The sequence below is a fragment of the Odocoileus virginianus genome, chromosome 1 (assembly GCF_023699985.2).
Source record: "Odocoileus virginianus isolate 20LAN1187 ecotype Illinois chromosome 1, Ovbor_1.2, whole genome shotgun sequence".
Classification (NCBI taxonomy): domain Eukaryota; kingdom Metazoa; phylum Chordata; class Mammalia; order Artiodactyla; family Cervidae; genus Odocoileus; species Odocoileus virginianus.
Window position 1 is genome coordinate 45,944,188 of NC_069674.1, and position 26,234 is coordinate 45,970,421.

The 26,234-nt window shown below is 40.0% G+C and overlaps 1 protein-coding gene and 1 long non-coding RNA gene across 4 annotated transcripts in view; one reads left to right on the plus strand and one right to left on the minus strand.

Annotated features, from left to right (window-relative positions):
* LOC110127583 (uncharacterized) overlaps nt 1–26,234 on the plus strand; it is a 124,351-nt gene that overhangs the window by 4,289 nt on the left and 93,828 nt on the right. The window contains exon 3 of one of the 2 annotated variants that reach the window (XR_002310831.2): nt 1,654–2,064. The exons of the other annotated variant lie outside the window; for it this stretch is intronic. This is a non-coding gene — a long non-coding RNA (uncharacterized lncRNA). Of the gene's footprint in view, nt 1–1,653; nt 2,065–26,234 lie in introns of those variants that run through there. 2 annotated transcript variants of the gene reach the window in all.
* NPVF (neuropeptide VF precursor) lies at nt 11,579–15,022 on the minus strand. Of its 2 annotated transcripts, XM_020877862.2 has the most exons (3): nt 14,885–15,022; nt 13,096–13,496; nt 11,709–11,760 (listed from the first exon to the last, which is right to left on the minus strand). In XM_020877862.2, the coding sequence occupies exons 1-3, from the start codon at nt 15,020–15,022 to the stop codon at nt 11,709–11,711; spliced, it is 591 nt and encodes a 196-aa protein (XP_020733521.2). The 2 variants fall into 2 exon arrangements, 1 of the variants encoding a protein (XP_020733521.2); XR_011488792.1 differs by lacking the exons at nt 13,096–13,496; nt 14,885–15,022 and adding an exon at nt 12,344–12,429 and having other exon boundaries at nt 11,579–11,760.

A 26,234-nucleotide genomic window follows, 5' to 3' on the forward strand; every position in this document is an offset into this window, starting at 1 on the left:
AATCCTCCTTCTGGGACCATGGCTTACTTTGTGTTCAAAAACGGCATATTTTCAACTAAATGGACCAACTTAATTAAAAATAGTTTAGAACTCCAGTGGTCACTATAGGAAACTTTCAACCTCTTCATTACTGATAACTGTACATGTATTAAACCATTGCTCTGTGGATAAAATAATAATGTTTATGAATCAATACTGGTGAGGAAGTATTAATAAGGCCTCACGAAGTGCCTACTTTGCTTGTCCCAAACCTGTTCAAAATATATTCCTGGGAAACTGTCTGCACTGCCCCTGAATACTTTATTATTAAAAAATTTTAATATTAAAACATTTTTAATTTTCTATTGGAGTATAGTTGATTTACAGTATTGTGTTAGTTTCAGGTGTAGAGCAAAGTGATTCAGTTAACATATACGTGTATCTATTCTTTCTCAGATTCTTTTTTCTGAACATGTATGAAATGATATTTATTATATGAGATTGGCTTAAGCAATATGGTGGCTATTAAGTGCAAATCTGCTGCCCTTTGTGAACAAGCCTGATAAACACTCCAGCCACCCCTCAATCACTTAAAATTGCTCAACTGACCATTCAAATTTTTGGCAAATAAATTTTATAGAATTCCCCCTGTCTGATGGATATATAATAAATGTAGTTTCATCAGATATTTATAATGTCTATTTTTGGTATATTTTATATTGGACTCTTAATTCAGTGATACAATAAAGGAAGGGTATGAGGAAATACACTCTCCTATTTTTTCAAGGGAGTACAAATTGGTATGATAGAAAAGGAAGGCAATTTACCAGCATCTGTTAAAATTATAACTGTAGAGTGGACACAGCTGAAGCGACTGAGCATGCACGCATAGCATTTTGGCCTAGGAACCCCTCTTCTAGGAATTTTCCTACATGCATGCACACATAGGTTTTGAAAACATGCATAATAGGTATCTAATGCACACAGAGATTATTCAGTGTAACACTGTGCATAACAGGAAAAGATTTGACATAATTGTTCACCACATAAATTGTTATTTCCATGCAATGGGATACCAGGCAGCTATTAAAAAGAATGATGACATGTTTTATGTATTGTCTAGTAACAACCTCTGAGATATATTTTAATGGAAAAAAGTCAAAGTATTGAAGAGTTGTGGAGTATGTGCTATTTGTGTAGCAAATGAAATTGTATGTTTTCTTATAAATTATGTGTATACATGTGTGTGTGTGTCTGTATATATATATATATATATATATAGTTAATGTTAAGTCGCTCAGTCGTGTCCGACTCTTTGCAACCCCATGGAGCCCATCAGGCTCCTCCGTCCATGGGATTTTCCAGGCAAGAATACTGGAGTGAATTGCCATTTCCTTCTCCAGGGGATCTTCCCAACCCAGGGATCGAACCCAGGTCTCCGGTATTGTAGGCAGACGCTTTAACCTCTGAGCCACCAGGGAAGTGTGTATATATATGTATAAGCATTTCTTATATATGCATACTATTCCTAGAAATATGCACAAAAACCTGGCCACATTAGTTGCCTTTGAGAAGGGGAACTAATAACTGGACCTCAGTGGTGGGAGGGAGATATTTGACCATATTTCTTTTTTGCACTTTGGGAATTTGAACCATAGTACCTATTTGTTGCAGATTGCATTTTCTGGAAGCAGATGCTGAGATGGAGTTTGGGGTCTAAGCTGTTTATTAAAAATCAACACCTGTGGAAGGAAGAAAAGGAAGCAAGATTGGGTAGAGGGACAAGTCCATCAGTGACATGAGCCTGACAAACCTTGGCTAGCCTTCTGTGGAGCTCTGGAGCACATGGCATCTCAGAGCAGCCCTAGGTTGGGTGGGAAAAATTGTTTTCACCCCTGACTCAGTCAGGCATTAACTGCTTCTGATTTGGGAAGGGTATTATGGTGGGGCCAGATAGCTAGCTCTTTGCAGCTGAGTCAGCCCCCGTCAGAGTTGACAGCTTGAGCAGGGATCGCATTCTGAAGGGAGATCTAGGTAGTGTGTCTCAGCGATGACACTACATTTCCTACCCCTATGCTTTGTGAGAATTTGAATGGATATAAAAATCGTGTGAAGGAGGAAGTCCTTTTCAGATGAATAAGTCTTCAAACAATATGCCTTCCAGGCACCTCTTTCTACCTGTTTAAGTCAATGATTCCTCCCCCACCCATCTTTGCGTTCTAAGTCAATTTTAACTGATGCAAGTAGTATTCTCATGTTTTGTTTAGAAATTTGAATCCGTATAGAAAAATTTCTAAACATACTGAAATTAATTGCTTCTGGGGAATAGAAATTGGGGGTGGATGTGGTTGGGGTTTGGGACATTAGTTTTTCATCCAACTGGGACAGTTTGGAGAGTTTAAAAGGGAAGGCTATTAATACTTACACTGGGGTAACAGGCATAAATCTGAACCGTCCCTGGGAAACTGGAAGTTTTTGCAGTCACCCTAACTAAAACCCTTGCAGCATTCTTTTGACTTTTAAAACTTGTGCAGGTATCTCTTTGCTAAACATAAAATAAATCTTAAAAGAAGATTGATAAGGTTTTGGAAGTTAATTAGTACAACTTCACACAAGCAGAAGTGACATCTGTGGCATTCCTTTTTGATATCTCTATTTGATGTATAACCATCCAGTCTCTGCTTAAACACCTTTCCATGACTCATGTGAGTCAGATCTATTACTGGGTTAGAAACTTTTTAAAAAACTGCCAGCTTGTAACTTTATACCAGTAGTCATAGCACAGAAGCCGCTCCCTCTGACTAGCCCTGGTTTTACATGTGCATCGCTTTCGTTAGTCCAAGAGAAGTGACACCTCTCGCGGTCCCTCCTTAGCTTTTCTACACCACTGTGCTGTGTTTATTGGTATTAGAGTAAACAGTGCCCGCAGACTTGAAAGGTGGGGACAGCAGGTTTGCTTAGGCTAAGAAACAAGACTGCAGAAATGATTTAGTGTCTTGGGTAAGGTCAGCAATAACCCTACAAGGTAAAAGCCTTGTCAGGTTTGATTGGCAAGTGAAAGGCTCATGCATCAGAGAAGTTGCTGACTCCAGTGATATAACCCCTGGCTTCATCCCTGTTCTCTTCTTCTGTCAGCCTGCCACCATTTCCCTCTCTCTGTCCTGTGATGTAAGACATGACCAGAATTGACAGAGAGAGAAGGCAGAGGGGGCACTTGTTAAAATGTTACCCAGACAGATTGAAATCCAAATGCCTTAATTCACCATGATATGTTTTGATTAATGAGAGTGAGAAAGTGAAGAGGTTGTGATTTCTAATCAAAGAAAGTAGTGCTTTAGTTACTGAAATGCAAATGCCTTAATTGGGAGGGACAAAAATTAATAGAAATAATTAACAAAAATTAATGAGGTCAAAAAGATATATTAAGAGGAAATGTAACGCATCTTTGTCACAATTAGAGCTACATTTGGTTTGTGGTAAAAGAAAGTACATAAAGAAATTAAAGAGTCACATGTAAATATTTTTGCATTTGATCAATTTATGACTTCAGTTACTATTTTAATTTTATGATAAACAACCTTTCCATTCCATTGTAGATGTTTTAATGTAGAAAGAATCTTGCTGATTCTTAATGGGTACTGCCTGTTTTGTTTAAGTATTCTGACTTTCCTTAAAGATGTACTGATTCCTTAATGCTAATAATCCTTAACTCACAGCTAGACTCAGGCTGTAAAAATGTTTACTTTTGTCTACTATAAACTGTTGAATTGAGGTGGTTGTGCATTAGTTTAAAATTTTAGTTGTTAACTGAGTCTTAAGTGTGCAATATATTGTACAATATAAAGCAAGAGGATCTTAAAGACTTTCTGTTGTGGTGCGGTAGTGATTATTGTTTTTGGTCTAAGATTTTAAAATCAGTTACGTACAAATGTGGAACATTTTCTGCCCTCTAGTGGTTAAAAGTAACTTTGCAATATCAGTTACAATTCAGTGCTTTAAATTACAAGGGAAAAGCTGTGTGACATTTTAAAAGCAGGTTGAAAATTATGTAGGTATATTGCCATAGCTAATTTAAGAAAGTGAAACAATAGTTTTATATTTTATTAATCACAGTATACTAATGCCTGGAAATCTGGCAAGAGGTAAAATAAATTTTGAGATAATTTTTCTTCAGGATTAAAATAATATTTCTCTATCTCTACAAAGAGAGTATTAATTCCACATTAATCTTATTAATGTATTACTCCACTCCTCATTCTAATAGTGATTTTCCAGTTCAACTCCTTTCATACTTTAGTTCCTACATTTGCGAAGAGAATAACGGGAGATAATACTTCTCATTTCCTAACCTACACATAGGATGGTACATATTGCCTTTGTGTTTTGTTCTAAGAGGAAAATTTCATGATATAGGAAAAACAAAAATGGGCTATTAGAAAGAATGTGATAGTGCCCTGAAGTTCAAAGAGAAGTGCTATAACGTAGTATGTGTATGACTGTTGTCCATTATCCATTTCCCAGGGAAATTAAACTAATCAAATGTTTCATCTTCATTACTGTTCTGAAATGTGTTCTCACATCTGACTGATAACAGAAGCTTTTGCTGTCCCAGATATTTCTAAAGAAGCACTAACTTCTGCCCCAGGTGAATACAAAGCCATATAAACTAGTGAGATGATAAAATAGCTTGGGAGGAAAAAAGATTAGCAACAATTACTTCCTTTCAAAATAAGCTTCCAGGGAATAAAGGAAAAATTTAATGTTCTGGTGAAAAATCTACTATTCCTAAATAAGCTTGTCAGAATCAGAGCATCTCTAAAAAGCGTCAACCTTATTGTTGTCAGAGGCATTTTTTTCTGGTAGGCAACATAATGTTAAAGCTTTGAGTATGGTTATCTAAATATTAATAGTGTGATATAATTAGAGAATAGTACTAGACCTTGTAAAAAGGCAAGTGAAATGGACTTAATGCCACTGAACTGTACACTTAAAAACAGTTAAAACGGTAAATATTATGTTATGTATATTTTACCACAGCAAAATAGAATACATAAAAAAGGCAAATGAAATCTCCCTGATTGTTTTCATACTTCTAACAGCAAATAAAATGTACAACATCTAATAAATGTTTTAGGAATTCAAGGCCACTTAATAAGTAGTAAGTTAAAATAAACATTGGGTATTATGTTCACCAGATAATATTTTCCTAATTCAATTTGGCTCCAAGCAGCAAAGTGATATTTTCTACAGGGCTTTTAGTAACAGACATTAATCTGGGAAAGGCTGCAATAGTCCAGTACTCCCACAATTCATGTTGGTGGACTGGGACAGGCTTACTTTGGATTTTCTTTGATTCCTTTATTGCTTTGTCTCACTTCATTAATGGGGTTGGTAAGAGACTGAAAATAACCCAGGGAGAGGCATACTTACTGATACCTTTCCCAACTCCACTGGCCAGTTACTGCGTATGTCAAAGCCTCTCTTGACCAGTTCGGTTCTCCCACTGAAGTAGAAACTGATAGTTGGTGAAATTAATAATTGATGATAGTTGAGTTTCATCACCAACTATAGCACTTTCTCTGCTATAGAGAAAAAAATCATTAGTTGCTTCTTCAGAGTCTAAGTTAAAAATGGTAGAGCATTTCTTCTGTGATGTTTTAAATCTTTATGGTCATTCATTACTAAGGTGGACACTTCCTTACTTGCTCTTGAGGTAAATACCTTAACAAATGGCTAGGTTAAAGCTGTCCAGGCATCTAGGTCTTTTTCCCCCCTCTTTCTTCCTCCTTTCCTCCTTCCTTCCTTCTTTCTAAAAATCTGTATATAATGTTTAAAGCATTGAGGCTTTCTTCCTGGACTCCAGTGTGCTCATGTTTTCTTTTGCGAGCTTCATTCAACAACTGTTTCCTGACTACTCACTACGTTTTGGGGGCTGGATGGGAGGTGATTGACGGGGTGGCGGACAGGACAGTGGATGAAGGAGGAAACGCACAAACTTTGAAATGAAACAGACCTTGGTCGAGGCCATCTGTTAGCTCTCATTTCTTCAGAATGTTCTTTGTGAGCTCAGCTCTCATGTGTAAAAATGAACGTAACGAGAATGCTTAAAACAGTATTAAATTTAAAACAGACAGTTATAGCGATCAATAGTCACTATTATTATTAAGCTGGGATTGGGATACAAAGAAGAACCAGCTAGAGCAGTGGTTCCCAATTAAGGATGATTTTGCCTCCAAGAGAACATTTGGCACTATCTGGAGATGTTTTTAGTTGTCTTATTTATTGGGTGGTGCTCCTGGCATCTAGCGGGTAGAGGCTACTGGTCTTGATAAACATCCTATGATACACAGGGCAGATCCCACAGCAAAGAATTATCCAGCCCACAATGTCAACAGTGTTGATCTTGGTTGAGTAAAGGAAAAACATTAAAATAGGCTATATATTTCATGTAATATAAATATATATTTATGTAATATATATTTCATGAATAGGCTGCTCAGCCTGTGATTGGAATGATGGGTCCTTGATGACCATGGAATTCCCACACCAGCCTGGAACTGCTTCCTTCCAGACATTGTTATATGTGTGTGTGTGTGGGGGGGAACTCTCTCTTGGAAAAAGTGTGTTGTTTAGGTTTTCTATTATATACAGCTGCATCCAAATTTGACCAGGGTTGGGCCTTGAAGGATTTTTATAAGTATTAAAGGGGCCTTTGAGCTAAAGGAATGAGCACAAGTGAAGGCACAGAAATGTGCAATTTTTGTGAACATGCATATTTCTAGGGAATCACATGTAGTTTGATATGCTTATGAAATAACATGATAAGTTACATTGGAGGAGTGTAGAGTAATGTTTGCAGGAAGGTCTTTAGAGAAGACAAAATGAAAGAGAAGAGGCTGGCACTCTCCCCTTTCTTGGCTATTTCATTTTGTTGATCACACCTAGATGAACACTGACCTTTCATTTTTCTCACTGAGAAATTGGCCCCAGAGTCAGTACTTTATTTCCTTTTTCTGTTTCTCAAGGTCGTTGTCCTAGTATGATGTATGAAATGTGGACCTGAGATCTCATGGAAGTTGCCCTCCCTGAAAATCATTGACATGTAGCATGCATCATCCCCACCTTTCCCCGGCAAACCTCCACTCCCCTTGCCTTTACAGGCTGGCTAAGGTTTATGTTAGGGTGAATCCAAATGGAATTTCTTTGAGGAAGTGAAGTGTAGGAAGAGAGAAGGCGGGGTGGAGAATGGAATTTTGGAGGGGGTGTGCCTGGTAAAGCACAGGAGAAGAGCTATGAAGAACACACTTACCACCTTGCTTCTATTGTCTGCTATTCTAAAAAGCCAATATTTGGAGGAAGATCAGGCTAAACCACTTGAGTGATTCTGATTGTTTGGGTGTTATGTTCTCAGCGCTTAAGTAACCAATCAGATAATAATAATCCTTAATAAACTGACTTAGATATCAATTTAAAATAATTCTAGAAATAAAAATCTTTTGTGGCAGTAAATCTTAAACTTTATGGAATCACAAGGTCTATTGAGAATTTATCCAAGAACTCTGAAGTCTCTCCCCCCAAAAATGCACATATATATGTAATGATGCAGACAATGTCATTTTTAACAGCTGTGAGCATACCTTACAAGTAGAACTCCATCTTTGTTGCAAAAGTGAAGTTTTAATCAAAATGCCAAAATCTGATAGACTGGAAAATGACAAAGCCAGATCACTATGTGCAGACTTTATGAAGGAAGTGGTTGTTAAGTGGTTCTACTAAGTCCTCAATTTTCTCACCCACTTGGAGACCATGAAAGGGTAAGATCTGAACTTGTGAAGAGATTTCTTGGGAGAGCGTTGTTGCCCTGCTGTGAATGCCCCCTGCTGATGCCCATGTGCTAGGGATTACTGAGCGCATTACTCTTCAGCAGGGAGAGGCTTCCATATGATGAGGAAATGTGCTCCATGCGGTTGAGAGAAATGAAAAGTTGGTGCTCAACTCCAGGCCCCACAGCTGAGGAGTCTGGGGGCAGCAGGATAGAAGAGGTGTGTTGGGATCACAGCCAGTGTGGAGAGTGAGCTGTGGGTAACCAGATGTGAGCTGCAGGAAGAGAGATTTGTAGAAGTTGCTTTGAGCCCTACTAAAAAGGACCCCTGGAAGAGAAATGGGCATGAATGGAGTGGGTGCCCGTGTCCCACGGCGAGGGCTGAGTCCAGCCATGGTGGATGGGGCCATCCGGGGTCCTGGGAGTGAATCCATTCACCCTGGCAAGAACTGTCCTATATCCCTTGCCTCTCTTCTCAAATTCTCTTCCATCCCCGAAGAGTCCAACAAAGCCAGACAGTGAGGAAGCAATTGAGGCTGGAAAAGAAAGCAGAAGTCAATCTCATTCCTGTCACCCAGCTCAGATCTCACATGGGAAGAGTTGAACATGAATGAATGAATGTAGATTGAAATGTTGATTACAATTGAATTGAGACTGTGTTTTTGACTTAGGCCAAAGAACCACTTCAGAGCAACAGTGAAGTTCATCTGCCCAAGTTTTTATCCAGGGCCACTGAAAGATTTCTGCATAGCCTGAGCCCCATCCTTTACATTTTAAAGGCGGTGGTGGGTCACACAAAATAATTTGCATTTTGACGTTTCATGAGTCATGCAGTTATGTTTTTTTTACCTACTGTGGGTTGTAGACAGACCTCTCAGGCTTTTGTGATAAGCTGGTCCTTGAGTTTCATGTAGAAAACAAAAATGAAAGTGAAAGCCACTCAGTCATATCTGATTCTTTGTGACACCATGTCCATGGAATTCTCCAGGTCAAAATATTGGAGTGGGTAGCCTTTCCCTTCTCCAGGGGATCTTCCCAAACCAGGGATTGAACCTAGGCCTCCCACGTTTCGGGTGGATTCTTTACCAGCTGAACCACCAGGGAAGCCGAAGAATACCAGAGTGGGTAGCCTATCCTTTTTCAATCAGATCTTCCCGACTCAGGAATCGAACTGGGGTCTCCTGCATTGCAGGCAAGTTCTTTACCACCTGAGCTACCAGGGAAGCCCAGAAAACCAAAGCTGTTCTCATAAATAAAGAGGGGAAGGGACGTCCCTGATGGTCCAGTGGCTAAGACTCTGCGTTCCCAATGCAGGGAGGGGAACGAGATCCTACATACCACAACTAAAGTTCCTGCATGTCTCAACTAAGACTGGCACAGTCGAATAAACAAACATCAGACAAAACAAAACAGGGAGGCATTGGGCATTGTGAGAAAAGGCAGAGGTGCCAACAGGGCTGAAATAGGAGGAACAAGACAGGCTACCCAGTTTGCAGGGCCCACTGCAAAACAAAAAATGGAGAACTCCTTGTTCAAACGTATTGAGAATGTCAGGAGAGTGACAATAAAGCGTTTAACCAAATGTGGGGCCCTGTGTACCTGCAGGGGTCACATGGCCATAAAGCTCCCCTGGTGAATGTCAGAGGTCAGAGGAGGAGGAGGAGACCCTGCTAGGGGTCCAGTTAAAGAGAGACTTGGGACAAGAGGCCTGTCTAGTCAAGACTTTTCTCAGTGAAATCACTTGCAGTGTGACCTCCTCCTGAAGATCTCACAAGTCCTCAGAGAGGTTGCAGACTTCCTCATGTGAATGGATTTCTTGTAGAAGCTGGTGAAGTAGGTACTGAGGGGCTGAAACAGAGTAGGCTCTGTGGGTTAGGAGGCAGCTGACAGCTGGTTATTCACCTAATATTGATTTTCCATACATTTCAAGGGTTTAGGTAAAGAACCCATGTTCTAGTACAAGAAATTTTCTTGTGTCATGTAGTATCGAGGGACCGAGCAGCTTTCCATTTATTTATTTATTACTGCAGTAGGATGTTTCATACTTTCACTTTGCTCAGGATGTGCAGTTGGGACAAAATCTGGAAGTCCAGAGATGCTGGATACTTTTATAATGCAAGTCATGAATGGCGGGGGGCCAGACACCCCTTCAGGGTTTACGAAGAGATGGCAGAGTCTCCTCAGCCCCTGTCTTGCCCCATCCCCATCTCCCCCTCCCCGTCCCCTGGCGGTGGGCGAGAAGTTGACTGGGAGGGCTGCTGCAGCTGTCCCTCACCCTGAAACCAAACAAGAGAGGTTCCTAGCAAGTCAGAGTGGGAGTCATGAAGCGGGTACTGGCCACCAATTTCCGGCAGGTAGCGTGTGTAGCCAGTAGGCTTGCTGGCCTGCCTCTGCCCCTCCTAAGTGGGGCAGAGGGGCTTGGAGACAAATGGGGGCAGTGGCGGGGCATCCCAGGAGCAGCTTAAGTCCTGCCTTGGCATGACGAGGACCTCTGCCTTTTGTGTAAATCAAGTGAACACTGAGAAGGTAGCTGCCTTGAGTCTTTCTTTCTGGCAGTAAGAGTACAGATGAGATGAGGATGACTGGAAGAGATCAGAAAGCATCCAGGTGTCTTAGGTCACTGACCTGGGCAGTGTGACATTCCCTGAGTGCTTCCCAAAGTACTCAAAAAGTTGAAAAAGTAACATTATAACAAGAAGACCAGACAGGGACTTTTGATTCTCCACCCCCACTCAAAAATACCCATTCCCCTCCCTCACCCACCCAACTTGAAGAAATTGGAAGACTGTTTTCCAGAGGCCTAGCATTTTTCCCTCCCACCGCCCTATCTTGGGGGTGAGAAAGAGGAGGAAAGCGGAAGAGAGAAGGAGCAGCCTTGCCTCTTTCCGGCTTCACATCCTTCCAGCCCGCAGCCCCCAGCCCCCAGCCCCCAGCCACGGGGGAGGGGAAACTTTGATTTGGCTATGAGTCGGCCATCTTCAGCTGGAGTTGACTGAGTTTTTTAATATCAAGCAGTGACGAGGAAGTTGAAGAGTGTGTCTGGGGTGTTATTAAGAGATCTCTGCCCAGCAGGGAAAAGGGATTCAACACAGCCCAGCTGGGGGCAGGATAGGAGACAGTTACTGCCACTCCTGGTTTGTACCTTAAGGAATTAAGATTGCTTAATAAATCTGATTAAGGACTTCTCATTCTATGATTAAAGTTGAATCACTGTACATCCGGGTGGTGGTATATTGTATTCATGAATTGTTAGTTTTTAGAGTAATTAGGTTTTGTCTACAAATCAAAAACTTGAAATAGTAAATGAGGAGGAAAAAAACATACCAGAAGGCAAATTTTCAGTTATGGATAGAAGAGATAAAGAGGTGTGTAATAATTGCTTTTTTCTTTTATCTGTTTTTTAAAAAGATTTTCAGTCTATCATGTATTTACTAACAGCTAATACAATGAAAAAGTAGGTGTATAAAAATATTGGTAAATGGTTTATTACTCATGTTCATTTAATTGTCAAACATGTTATTCTGTTAAATTATTTAATATTCATTGTAAAATTTGCCAGGCTGCTCCTCTGTTTAAATTTTTAGTTAAGGGTAGCTGTATTCATAAGATGGTGTTGTGGCTTAAGTCAGTCTCTCTCTCTGTCTCTTCTCTTCTCCCCATTACCAAAGGCTTCTTAAGTGTATGCAATGCTCTTTTTATTTAGACAAAATTATTTCATCTTTACATTACAGTATTTTTTACATTTTTTAACTTTCAAGATATTAGCTGTACTAAGAAGGAAAAATTGCTGTGAATGATAATTTATTACAAGAGAGCAGTGACTTCATTCTTTTGTCTTCACCATAGATTTCTTTGCAGATTATAGGCTACAGCTTTAAGTCGTCTTTAGGGACAGGCTCCAGATTTCTTATTTTTCTTGTTTCAATTCTGCATCATCTATTTTCTGGAATCCCAGTCTCCTAAAATGTAAGCAGTGCAAAATGTTCTCATCCATCACAACAATAGCATGTGAAAACATACAAATGCAGGCCATGTATAATTGTCTAATTATACATGAGTTGAATTGTGCTGCACTTGAAATGAGTGAGACATTGATGGGATCCTGAATTTGTAATGGGCACTTAGAATGACAAACTTACCATGGACTCATCTCTCTCCCTCATTGCCACCCCACTCCCGACATCTGATTCATTGCCAAACTCTACCAGTTGAGTCATGTTCTATTTTATATAAAAAAATTTTTTTATCATTTGCTCTACTAGAAAATAATATATAGGCAGCTTATTAAATTTTTGAACTTCTTGTAGCTTGTGCTAGGATTTGTACTAGTAGATATTCAGTAAATACATATCAATACAAAGAATGATTATAATAACAGTAATTATTTCTAACATGAGATTCTGGAAAAAGAAATTTTGATTTAAAGTTGAGGAAGAAGATATGAATTTGAAACCTGGGTTTTTGAAATAGTGTTCTTTGTACTTGCAGACAACTCCCTCATGGGGAGCTATCATGTTAGAGAAGTAAAATGTTGGATGATACCTCATAGGCATGAATTCCTCATTCTATCATTGCCTGTTACTGCTTAGAGTGTGGCTCTAGAGAAATGTGAGGGATACCCATATGTGGTTTAGGGGGAGCTAACTTATGACTTAATGTCAATGTGTGTATATGTTAGTCACTTTGTTGTGTTCAACTCTTTGTGACCTCATGGACTGTAGCCTATCAGGCTCCTCTGTCCATGGGATTCTCCAGGCAAGAATACTGAGTGGCTTGCTATTTCCTTCTCCTGGGGGTCTTCCTGACCCAGGGATTGAAGCCCGGTTTCCTGCAATGCAGGCAGATTCTTTACCATCTGAGCTGTAGGAACTAACCCTCTCAATTTATAGGTGTTCATTTCCCTGTGCCTTTTCCTTCTTACAAACTTAGCTTTTTTTTCTCTCTCTCTCTCTTTTAAAAATTCTTTTAGCTGTGCTGGGTCTTTATTGCAACATGCAGTCTTTCTCTAGTTGCAGCTCAAGGCAGAGGGAGCGCGGGATCTGGAGCGGGCAGGCTCAGTAGTTGCTCCGCATGGGCTTACTTGCCCTGCGGCACGTGGGATCTTAGTGAAGATGGGATGGAACCTTCACCCCCTGCATTGGAGGGTGGATTCTTAACCACTGGACTACCAAGGAAGTCCTAAGAAATTTAAAAACTCTCTTAGAAACTTCTTTTGAAAAAATGTAAGCGTTTTAAAAGTTTCTAGACCAGCTCTGCTAACTGCATATGCATTTAATTGGCATTCGAGTATTTACCTTAGGTTCTTTTGATCAGGATTCTGGATTTCTTGGGGGTGGCAGGTCATGGAGTAAAGTAGCCCATTGGTAGATGATGAATGCATGGACTGCTGGAGCAAATTACTCAGGGTCTTGGTGATGCTTTTGGCTGTTGTCGTTCTTCCAAACCTCTGGGGCAGATTTGGAACCCGTCTGGAGAGGCTGTCCTCTCTATTTTTTCCAAGTTTCAGAGGCAGGTGGGCCATCACCCTAGTGCTCCTTTCTTCTTCCATGTTCCTCCCGAATCTCAGTGGCAGGTTGGCTGCAGAGGGTGGCATTTTGTTGACTGCAGGTGTATTCACCTTAATTTTTGGACCCCAGTCTTTTACTTCTTCAAAAGTAAGACTTCTCTCTTTCTCCCAGCCTAGATCTCCTTTAGGCTATAATTAGAAATAACCATTAAATAATTTATTAGTGTGGTAAGCAATAGTTTAAATTATTAAATTATGTTAAATCCAGACTTTAATTGGTAGAAATGTTAAAGCTGTGAACAAAGTTTGTGCTTTAATGTACAGAATTTTTAAAATAGATACTTTATATATTAAGCTTCTTAAAGCAATCTAGTTTCTCCATCCCTGGACTATTATAAGACAACTATAAAATATTAATATATCTAGTGAATGCAGCAATGTATTCGAGGAGCAGTAACATAATGAAGTATTGAAATGAAGTGAAAGTTTATTTTACTGTGGTTATTCTTTTTTTTTAACTTTTTATTTTCTATTGGAGTATAGTTGATTAACAATGTTGTGACAGTTTCAGGGGTACAGCAAAGTGATTCAGTTATACATATGCATGTATCTATTCTTTTTCCAATTCTTTTCCCATTTGGATTGTTACATAACATTGAGCCGAGTTCCCTATGCTGTACAGTAGGTCCTTGTTGGTTATCCATTTTAGATATAGCAGTGTGCACATGTCAATCCCAAACTCCCTAACTATCCCTCCTTCAGTTTTTGCTTCATTTTGTTTATAAAATATTTCATATGTTTTTATATATTGCTTTTAGAGACACTTTCCACTGCCTCTCCATGTCTCTTGTTTCCCTCCTCTTTAAAAGTCAAAGTGGTGGGCACATACTAGCCAAGTTCTGGGGTACAATTGGCAGAGACTTCTTTTTTACCTAAAAGCATGTTTCAAGAAACTGATTATATTTTATTAGTATGTAAATTACATTAGTAAAACACTGATTGCTTTGTGGGTTACTACAGCATGACCATACCAACTTTAAAGGAACCATTTAAAATACAGCAAATATTTAATTAGATTTAGTTTAGCCATTAAAGTTTGTCCATATGAAGATTTTAAAGTAACTTTTCTTATTGTAGAAAATAATACCTACTTATTTTAGCAAATGCAGGAATTTCCATAAGGCATAGAGAAGAAAATAAAAAAAGTGGAATTCCACCATCTAGGGGTAAACATTTTGCTTAGATATAGAAATATAATTTAAATGTTAAGCTGAAATGTAACCAGTACTTATTTTTGCAATTCTTTACTTCAACTGAGCACTTCTGAGTCAGTTGACAATTATTAATGCACCTTATCCTTGCTAAGTATCATACTCTGCACTAAAACGGTCATGAGACCAGGATGTGTGCAGTTTTGCTACAAAATACAAGTTACATCAACACACTGCCCTGGATGGGTTGAAGTGTGACAAAAAGCAAACCAGAAACTTTTTCCTTATTCTTTACAAAAGCACTAGACTCAGAACAAATATTCAATGGTGAATGCTAGTCCTGTTAGACAGAGTTAAAAAACTTACCTCGGAATATTGGTCATAATTCTTTTTGCTGTAAAGATTGGGCATCCTTGATTCATCCGTACAGAAGATGTTTGATGTTAACAAGCTTGAAGTGGCTAACATCAATAAAATTAATCGTTTTAATGAAATAATTTCCATTTTGTCCAAAATCTAGAATTAAGTTTATTTGTGCAGGCTGATGTCTATACAAAAGGAAATTGTGGTCTTTTTATACTGTCTAAAAACAAAGTTTGCTTTCATTGGGAAATCAATCCCACGTGTTTTAAGCACCAGCATTAATTAGTGTTTAACTGAAATATGTTATGTAAGGAATGTGGGTAATTCGTTCTAGGAAGACAGCAACATTTCTGCTTGCAAATTCATTAACTTTGAAAATAATTTTCTTCATCATGAAGGAGTATTTAATTAGATAAGTTTGGGGCCATCGTCATTAAGATTCCAAACAAACTGAATGCTTCATTTCTCTGAGCTCAAAAAAGAAGTATTTTGTCTTTGGTGTTTGCGTCAATTCTTGGGAGAAAGGAAAAGCGTTCAGTATGTGTTAGCTATGTTTGAAAAAAATTTTTTTATTCACACACAAGAGTTAGGCATAGTATTTTCAAAATGTCAGACAAAATTAAGAGTGTGAAAAGAATTCCAAATCACATAAGACTGAAATAAAATGCCATTAATTAACTTTTTGTAAAATGCTGCTTTGTTATTAAAAAGCTTCAGGAGTGAATGTCAGCTGTAAACTGAAGGGTGTGCATAATACCAAGCAATAGGCATTTTGACAAAGTGGCTGCCTTGGGAGAGGCTGGAGGCAGCTCAAGGCCTTTTGCATCTGCCCTGAGGGCCTTATTTGGCAAAACTGTGTAAATCACCAGGATTTTATTTCTATGATGATGCCACATCCTACCTTCCACCTCAAACTCCTTAAAGAATGCTGGCAGAGGACTGGTAAATTACACACAGGCTAATTTTGTTGTTCCCTGACCTATATTGTTTAGGTAATCTTGCCCTGCCACAGGCTCACTGACATCATGGCAAAGAAAAGAATTTACAGAAATAAATGCTTATTTACTGAAATGCCAATGCAAGTCTCTTTCAGAACAGCTGACTGGTATTCTTAAAGGTCTGCCTTATCACTGGACTGCCTATATTCCTGCCTAGATTCTAGAGAAATCATTACCTGTTCCCCCCTGTCTATTCAGCCCTCTTAGGAGAAAAAGACCTTAGGGTGATCTATTTCTAACAATCCAGCTACTTCCAGATATAGGCACTTAGAGGTGAATTCCCAAAAAAGCAAGTCATAAAACTGCACCTTTTATGTCAAGAATTGTACCGTCTTGGGACTTCGCTGGTGGCACAGTGAATGGGAGTCCGCCTGCCAATGCAGGGAACGTGGGTTCAATCCCTGGTCTGGGAGGATTCCACACGCTGGGGGTGGGAGGCAGGCACGGGAAGTAGGGGCAAATAAGCCTTTGTGCCACAACTACTGAGACCGTGTGCTGCAACTACTGAGCCTGCACACCTAGAGCCTACGTTCCTCGACAAGAGAAGCCATCACAATGAAAAGCCTGTGCAACATAATGAAGAGTAGCCCCACTCTTCAGAGAAGACCCAGTGCAATAAAAAAAAATATACCCTTAGCTTTCTCGCTCACCTACCATAATCTGAGGTATGAGATGGGCAGAGGTGAAGACCTTTCTCCGTATTAAAGATCACCAGGATAAATCAGAAAGTGGAAAAACAATTGTGTGAAAAACTCTTGGGTACCCCAAGATTATACTTTCCTCTGGTCTCTCTAATGGCAGTTGACATCGTTGGTCTCATTTGTTTCAGACTGTGGGTAGCCAAGTATCCCCACAGTAGGAGGCAATTAATTCAATTCATAGTCTAATGTTAATTTTGTAATGCTGTTATTGGATTATTTGGGTTTAATTTCCCTGAGGATTTTATACATTTCTCTTCCAAATTGTTCCTTTGTAAACTGCTGATGGAACTTCCTTTTTTTTTTTTTTTTTTGTGGTCAGTAGCTCCAAACTTTTGAGAAATGGGTGAAGCAAGGAACAAGTTGTGTCGGCTGAGCTCTGACCCTGGAAAAGGCAGAATGAACCAGCCTGGGTCTCTTTCAAAACATGCCTGTCTGTAGTTGTTTCAGCCTTGAGCAGTTCACCAGTTTTCAGTGCTGCTCTTTGGGGTTTTGGCACATCCACTGATTTTTCTGGCTGAAGTCAGTATCCAGAGTTGCTGATGTGATTAATTACCCACTAGCCTCAACCAGATTTTAAACTTCCAAGTTTGGAGTGTAATTAGAGTTCTAATCTTGTTAATATAGGGTTTGGCTCTTTTCAACTACATCTTCTATTAGCTTGGAAAATGTTAACAGATATAAAACAACATTGTCTAACATATGCAGTACAAAATGACCATAAATCTTTTGATGAAATGTGCTGCCATATACATAGCACAGTTTGGAATTCTTAATGAGACACACAAGCATACAAAATAAAATGTCTCCCCGACACGTGACATTTACACACATGCTTCATTTAGTAAGATTTTAGAGACCTTAAGGTGACTCCCTTCTAAGCGTCTCTCTTCATCCTGTACACTTCTCTGAAGCTTTGGAAACCCCAAATACTCAGCTTCCTACCAGACAGTGCTGTTGGGATTCCCACAAGCATCTCAAGTCCAGGGTGTCCAAAATGGAATTAATCTGTTCAATAACCTGTCTCTCCTCCTGTTTGCCGTTTCATTGATACTGTATTGGTCAGGGTCTGATCAGAAGGCAGAAAGGACACAGTAATCTGAATAGGAAATGGTTCACATAAGGAATTATTAATTGTACCAGGAGATGAACTCTAAAGGGTTAAGAAATACATGAGGGCCAAGCGAGAAGACCCAAGGAGAGGACAACAAATCCAGGCTGTATTGGGAGAAGGCGTGGATGGTGGAGAAGTGTCTGCTGGGTCTCCGTGGGCCAGCGGCTGTCCATCACAGGTGAGAGACACTCTCCTGTGGTACAGATGGGTCAGTGCTGGGACGGCAACTTCTGAGACATTTCTGAGACTTACATAGAATCTGCTTCTGCAGTTTGAGGTGGGGGGGTGGGTGCGGTGAACGCTAATGGATATCTGTTCCACGGATTTCTGGCACAGTCCATGTGTAGGACCTCAAAGAAGCAAACCCGGAACCAGGAAGAGAAGTCCTTCCTCCTGCAGTATCTCTTGAGTGCCTTCCACTGGTCAAGCACTGTGCCAGCTGCCAAGGGGAAATGCTTACTGGGTCCATCTCCATTATCAGTGAAGGAACAGAGGGTGGATCAGGAGCTGACAGGCAGTAAATAGATAATGGGTACAGTCATCCACCCATTTATCCAAGTCAGAATCCTTTGTGATACCCTTGGCTACTTCCTCCTCCTCTTTTCTTCTGCATCATATTCTATAATTAATGAACAATTGCATTGTTTCTAGTTTTGAGCTATTGCACTCAATAATAATGGCCTATATCTTTGGCCACTTACTAGTCACATGCCAGGAACTGACCTATTAAAGTACAGCACTTTGTGAATTAGTTTGTTTATCCTTCATAGTAACTCACAAGCAGGTACCATCATTGTTCATCCTCCATGAAAGGGAAGCTAAGATGCAGAAAGAGTAAGTAACTTTCCCTATACGTAGAATATCCAGGATTTGAACCCAAGCTGTCTGAACACTTACTCCCTATGCTGGTCTACCCAATCAAGTCTGTTCTCCTCTGACTTCTACATAGCTCTTAAATTTGTTCATTTCTCTCTGTCTGTGTTGCTTTTTTTTTTTTTTTAATTTTTTTTTTTGTCTGTGTTGCTTTTAACTCGGTTCATTTTCTTTTGTCTAGACCTTTGTCTTGATCCTCTCCAGTTCTTGCTCCACCATACACAGAAAATTTTTTATAAAATACAATATATTTATGATATCTTCCTTAATACCTTTAAGTGGTTTCCCTATCCTTAATACCGTTCAGTGGAATCCCTAGGGATTCTCTCAGACTCCCTAAGCCCACTTTTTAGGATCTGTTTCCTGCTTATTTCTCCAGCACTCTCTCTCATTAAGTTCCTAGTAACTCTGTCTTATGACAGACTTCTTTCTGTTCTTCCAAAGAGATGAGCTTTCTCTTGCTTCCAGGCCTCTGCCGGTGGTTTTCCTGTGCATGGGGTATGTACCCGCTTCCCTCTCTCCTTACACCGATTGATTGCCCGGGTTCCAGCTGAGGCATCCTGTGTCACGAGCAGTCTCTTCTGACTTCACACTCCAGTCAACGGCTTTGGTTCTTCCGTCGTGGCTCTTCTCATTGACTCATCCTGTTCCCTTGTCTCCTCTTCCAGTTGTGTGAGGGCAGGACCTTGCTTGTGCAGATCATAGGGGTATTTCTTTTGTTTATCTCACAGATGCTCAGGAAATTTTATTTCTAATTGAATGAGTAAATGTTTCATTAGTATTGAAATAGGAGTTCAAACTGAAGTTACTTGGTAATTATTTTTTCCAGTTTTGGCCACCAACCACAATTTTCTCTTTACTGAGACTTACACATTTTTAGACCTTAAATTTGTGCTTATTCTGAAATCATAGCATCTTCACCTTGTCTTTTTGAGGATTTACATTGAAGACTTTCGCAGACTGAGACCTTTACATGGATAGTCAGGCATAGGTAGGTTGAATGTGAGTTTAGGTTTATTCTGTTGTAGTGGAGCATTTAGTTTGATAAGTTAAATATATCCTGATGGATCCTGCCACATTGATGGGCACCAATACCAGGAAGGGTAGGAAAGGGGACTGCACTGCCCCAAGGAGGACTTCTGATGATGCTTCAGGATTTCTCACTAGGGAGACTTCTTAGCCCATTGGCTGAGCACAGGAAAGAGTATTCTGATTGCACAGTATTTGTCTACACCCACTAGCTGCATCCTAACCTCTGGTAGGCAGTTCATGCATACGTGCTGGGGTAGGTTGCCATTTGCTTCTCCAGAGGATCTTCCAGACACAGAGATTGAAACTTCTGTCTCCTGCATTTCAGGCGGATTCTTTACAACTGGGCTGTCAGGGAAGCCCCTCTGGTAGGCAGCTAACAAACCATTTCCGCCAATCAGGAACTGAGCCAACTTGAGTTGGGTTTAGGACTTTGTAAGGCTCTGGTTTAGCAGAATCCCAAGTAAAACATTTCAAGTAAGAGGCTGTTTTTGTGCCATGGGCTGTATGTTTTTATTTAAATCTTTATATAGAAGGTCTCTCTGAGGCCATGGCAAGATCAATCAAAGAGGTGATGAATTTTAATATCCAGAGGAACCTCATTACAGAGCCCTTCTCCTTACCCTCAACCCAGCCATTTACTTCCCAGACACTTGCCTTTTTTCAGTTTATTCCTTCCTTTCTCTCTAAGCATAATCCAGTTGTTATGCTGTGCAGAAGAATTGATGGCCATTATAGTCTTATTTTGCATTTTATGTTTACAGAGTATTTTGCAACCATTTGTTAACCAATTTCTGGCCCTCTTTAGAGGTAGGTTTTAGAGGTAGGTATTATTTCTGAATAATTTATTTCAGTATTATGTGTGCAAAGAGAAAGAAATACCTGCCTTGGTTCCAAACAAAAATATCCCTATGCAAATTACATAAAATTATTATTTTTTTAAATACGTGGTGGTGCCTTTGTTTCAAGATTTATGAGTGGCTGGTTATAATGAGCTTGTCATATTTTGGTAGCAGGGTTGTATTTACTTCTGTGTTTTTTACTATGACAGATTACAATGTCAGGGCCTTGGAAGGTGCCAATGTGAATGTGAGACGAAGATTATCCCTTTATGTAGCAAAAGCAGTTGAAATTCAATTCTGGTTGAAATAACTTAAAGAGTCAATTTGTACAGTATAAGACTAGACATTAAATATTTATCAAAATTAATTCACATGATTTATTCTAGAAAGTGATTAAATGGCAAGGTCCCTTTATCTGTAGGACATTTTTTAGAACAATATATTGAATAAACTTGAAGTATTAGTATTAGATCTTTCAAATGATATGGTGTGGTATTGTTTAAAATAAAGTTAAGGCAATTGTGCAAGGCTGATTAGGAAGCAGAATCTCCACAGCAAGGCTTTCCAAGTTGAGCTTTTATGTTTTTTAATGTTTCATTTTTATTGACATTTTTTCCCTTGCAAGAAAAATGTGTGATTTTTACTAGCCTGGCAGGGGTTTGTGGTACCTCTTGCCAAGTGTCAAGAAAACTCAGAATTCTCTACATGAGGGACAAAGACCAGATGTTTGGTTAAAACAACACATAGCTTTTATACAAATATAGGTAATGGAAACCAAGACTTTTATGGGGATTTTTTTCCTCTGTTTTTGGCCAATCTTGTCTTTCAATATTTTTAAAATAAGTAATCGGCCATTTTGTTTTCCAACCTGAGCAGAAGAATTTAGTTTCTTACAAGATGTGTGCTTCATCAATATCTTGGGTTTGTTTGTTTTGTCTTTGTTTAGAAGGATTCTACTCCAAAATGTGGACTGTGTTCTTCAAATAATCATTTGCTTTAATAAAAAGGAAGCACGAGACAGCTTAGGAAGAACTGAGCCTAATCCTTAGGCTAACTTTTTCCACTATCCTGGCCACACCTTCCCTGGGGAGGAAATCTGTTGCTTAAACCTACACTGATGTGGGTTTTGGAGGGTGTTTAAAACACTATTTCTCATCTTAAACAGAGGAATATAAGGACAAAGGGGTAACCAATAAAAATTAGCCTTATTGTTCAAATGGACCCTCTTAGATGCTCTTTCATCTCTGATGGAAAAAAATGAAAAGGAGGTGAATTGAAATATGCATATAAATGGGTGGTTTTGTTAATTTTTTTTTTTTTTAACTTTCTGATTGGGGTCACTTGGTTTCTGTGAGAGCTCCCACAGATCTACAGCGGTCATGCACTTGCCTTGGTTCTGAGCGGAAGCTAGCCTGGCTCTGACCACACTTATATTAACACAGGGGCACTTGGACTTTATTCTTTTCTGTTTCCAACGCTTTGGCTTTGGCCATACTTCCTGCCTCTCAGCTCTAGATCTGAGCTCATGTGTGTACCTCATAGCAGTGGGTCTTTGGTTTACACTGGCCGGACTTCATCACTGATGAGGGGGTTACACTTCTCTTCAACACCAGTGTTATTGGACCCCCAAAGGGGTGTGTCCATGACATAGCCAAGAATGACAGCGTGCCATCTGGCTAAACTCAATCAAGTCAATGACATATAAAGCTCCACCAGTTCTGAGCAAGCAAATCGAAAAGCCCTCAGCCAAATAGTTGTATTTGGAGAGGCACTTAAAAAATATACCTTTGAACCTATAGTGACTTTGGGTATAAATTTAATTAAAGGAGAAGATTTTTCTGGTAATCTCCTGATTGTAAAAGGTAGGATCTAGATAGAAAATTCTGTACTAATGGAAGTTAAATGAACTGAGTAAGTGTTAATGTAATCCTATTAAATATCTACTGGATTTAATTCTGTACTGGGTTTTGTGCCAGGTGAATTTAACAAATCAGGTATTTCCTCTTTGAGTACCTACAGTGAAGAAAACAGACAAATCGAGTAAACATTTCAGAACATACTTAAGTGCATAAGCTGGCATACCTCCTCTAGGAACAATGTGCTTGTTGTACTTAGTCGCTCAATCATGTCTGGTTCTTTGCGACCCCATGAACTGTAGCCCATCAGGCCCCTCTGTCCATAGGGATTCTCCAACCAAGAATACTGGAGTCGGTTGCCATGCCCTCCTCCAGGGGATCTTCCCAACTTAGGGATCGAACCCAGGTCTCCCTCATATTCTTTACCATCTGAGCCACCAGGAAAGCCCAAGAATTCCAGAGTGGGTAGCCTATCCCTTCTCCAGGGGATCTTCCAGATCCAGGAATTGAACTGGGGTCTCCTGCGCTGCAGGCTGATTCTTTACTATCTGAGCTACCAGGAAAGCCATAGCTGGTTATAAACACAGTCCTGAATGATCTAGAGAAGTCTAAGAATAGTGGTATTTGACCAATCAGCCCAGGTGGAGCCCTTTCTGATTTAATGATAGCAGTAGCCAATTATCTATTATCTAGAGGCATCAGACCAGGAGATCAGTGTGGATCTTCCAGTAAATACCACATCTGTCTGCACCCTATTCCCCAACCTTTAGGTCAAGAGCAGAGAAATGGCCCTTCCTATGTTTTCATATACTTTAGGCTGCTTTGTTTGTTTAAATTTACCACTTTAAAATTTAGCACTTCATGTATATCTTAACTTGGTCTCATTTGGATTAAAATATCCAGAAGAAGGAATCCCAGAATCCTAGACTGTTCCTGATACCCAGGCTAAGCGGGGTTTGGTGAGAGATGAAGAGAGAAAAATCCCCTGTGGGCTCACTTTGGACCTCCCTGCCTCTTGAGCAGTTTCCTGTTTGTGTAAATGTTTTGTGCTTGAGGCTTTCATTATTGGCACAGCTGTAAAACTAGTCTTTCCTCTACCTGATAGATTACTCAAGTCCCTGATTGTACATTACTAAAATTTCTAATGTGTTTAAACAAAATGAGGAATTTAATAGAAGGATACTGGGACATCTTATGGATGAGACTGGGGCCTATGAAACACCTAGAGCCTAGGACTCTAATCATCCAGTGGGACCTTCTCCTGCATTCTCATTTCTTCTCTCTGTGCATCAGCTTCATTATTCCCTCCTACTGCTGCCTTGATCTCTCTGCTTCTCTGTCTATTTGCCAATAACTTCTGGGTTTTGTTGTTGTTGTTCAGTTGCTAAATTGTGTCTGATTCTTTGTGACCCCATGGATTGCAGTACACCAGGCTTCCCTATTCTTCACTGTCTCCTGGAGTTTGGTCAAACTCATGTCCATTTAGTTGGTGATGCCATCCAACCATCTCATCCTCTGTTGCCCCCTTCTCCTCCTGTCCTCAATCTTTCCCAGCATCAGGATCTTTTCCAGTGAGTCAACTCTTCGCATCAGGTGGCCAAAGTACTAGAGCTTCAGCTTCGGCATCAGTCCTTCCAGTGAATATTCAGGGTTGATTTCCTTTAGGATTGGCTGATTTGACCTCTGCAATTTCAGCCACCCTGTGAGAAACTGCCTTATCTCAGTTCCAGATTCAGTATGCAGGGATGGATTCTGATTGGTCTAGTCTAGTTAAGGTGCCCCATCGTGAACCTGTAGCCTGTGACGAATTGGGGGCGGGTGGTGCTACTGGGAAGACAGTACTATAGTTATTCAAAACAGTAAGAAAGAGTGTTAGAGAGAATCTGAATTCTTCTCTCCCTGAATCCAGTTCACTGTGCAGAGGAAAACTACTTGCTAAGCTGGTGAAACACTAAGTTCTAATGTGCAATCAAAGGGCATCTGAACCATCCTGTGTTGGTGTGGACATTTCTCTCTGAAGGTGCTGAGGAGGTCTCTATCCTGACTCGGTGATACCAGCAGACAAGTGCTTTCATTGGTGCCATCTGGGTCTTTGTTTTTGCAAGCAGGTGTTCTTGTGTGATACTTTTGTGGCTCATGTGGGGCTTTGATGATAAAAACAAAACAAAATAAATTGTAGATCTCCCTTCCCCAGGGGCAGCCAAGGGCACAGTTCCCAGCTATTTCTCCATATATCCATCAAAAGCGATGCCAACTTTGAGAGCCTGTAAGATTCCCTTTTTCCCCTGGCAGGTGAGTGCCCTGGCTCAGGTGTTCCTCTTTGGCATTTGGAGGTGTTCCCATTTCTAGCATTATGTTTAGCACCAGATATGAAGGTCTGTCCTGAGAATTTCAAGACCAGGTGGTTTGGTCCCTAGTGGTCCTACATTCTTTTCAGCTTGAGCCTCCTTCCTAAATGTTTCACACACTCTATATAGCTGTGGTGATACTGGCTTGCCTCATTTCTTCTCACTGAGTTTACTAAGATCAGGTGAGTTCTGTGACCCAGAGTAGATTGGTTCATGTCCTTTTGAGCAAGAAAATTTATTTTTCTAATAAATTGGCAGATTTACCATTCTTTGCCTGATACTTGGGTAGTCTTCCTTGGAAACACTCCCAAATTCCCTCTCTTTATGTAATGAACTGTGTACAAATGAGTAAGGAGTGTTTATTTTGGAGATAGTAAAAATAAGACTCTTGTGTATAATTCCAAATATAGATATATATTCTTTTGGTAGTTGGCTTCATCACTCTCTGTCATTGTTTTTGACAGTATTTACACTAAACTAGAGGTAGTAATAATGGGACATCCTAGTTCAATCCTACAATCATATCTGTCTACAATAAAATATTTGCTTTTAGTGACAGAAAGTATTTCAGAAGTGTTCATTAAAACAATATGATAACTGTGTATCCATTATTAATAACCCAAGATGGGGAATTACATGTTACATGACTCATGTAACCAATAAGGAAGCTGCCATTTCCATAATTATAAAGAATTCATATCACATCCATTTTACTATTCTGTATCATTTGACCCATTTATGGCTTCTTTTGAAAGAGTAAGATTTAAAAATTTATTAAGTTTTTCAAATGAAAAATCTGCCAGGTAATTTCTCCCTTCCATTGCTGGCAGTAGATGCTCTCCATCTAAGAGGCTGAGTGTTGGGTCCCACAGTCCTTTCCTCTGACTACAGTCTGAGTTCAGGATGCTCTGGGTTATGCTGACCCCAAGGGAGGGCCTGGGCAGAGGATGCATGCCCTCCTCTGGGACACCTTCCGAGGGGTAAATTGTGAGAAGGGAGTTTGGGAGGGTGATGTCGGTTGGAAAAAAAAATCAAGCTGTGGGGTAAAGGGTATCCATTCAATGTCCTCTTCTCTCTGTTCAGTGCTCCAGTCAAAGGTTCTGACCAGCCCACTTGGAGAAAAAGTTGAGCAAATGCTTTGCAGGGCTGGCTGAGTCATCCGTCCTGCAAGTTCCCTCAAAAGTTGCTGCAATCACTGCTGCTGTTATTCTTATTATACTCTCTTCTGTAGTTCACTCTAGGCTTGAGGAAGAGGTGGTGGGATGCAGGCTGGGAGAGAGGTGAGCAGAAATGGAAGGCTGAGAGAAGATGGACTTCTATCTTCTAAGTTTTCTTTCTGGTGCAGAAGAAGGAATCAGTGAATGATTTTTGGCCTGTTATTCTTTTCTTTCACCCCCACTCCAAATCTCATCTGCAGTTCAGTTTGGAGCATCTTGTAATTAGGGTCAAGGAGATCCCCAGGTTACTGTTACACCCGAGAACCTGGGGCAGCATTGCTCCTAATACACTGCACATTAGTATCAAGAGACCAGCTCCATTCCCACATGATCCAGTTGCATCACTCTCTCTCTCTCTCTTTGGATGGACATGTGAAC

Excerpts from the sequence above, each read along its gene's own strand:
- NPVF (XM_020877862.2), bottom strand. The coding sequence starts at position 15,022 with ATGGAAATTATTTCATTAAAACGATTAATTTTATTGATGTTAGCCACT. Across the intron at positions 13,497-14,884 it reads ATTATGACCAATATTCCGAG|CCTAAAGGAGATCTAGGCTG; the intron begins GTAAGTTTTTTA and ends TTCTAATTATAG. Across the intron at positions 11,761-13,095 it reads CCTGATCAAAAGAACCTAAG|GAGACTGGGATTCCAGAAAA; the intron begins GTAAATACTCGA and ends CTTACATTTTAG.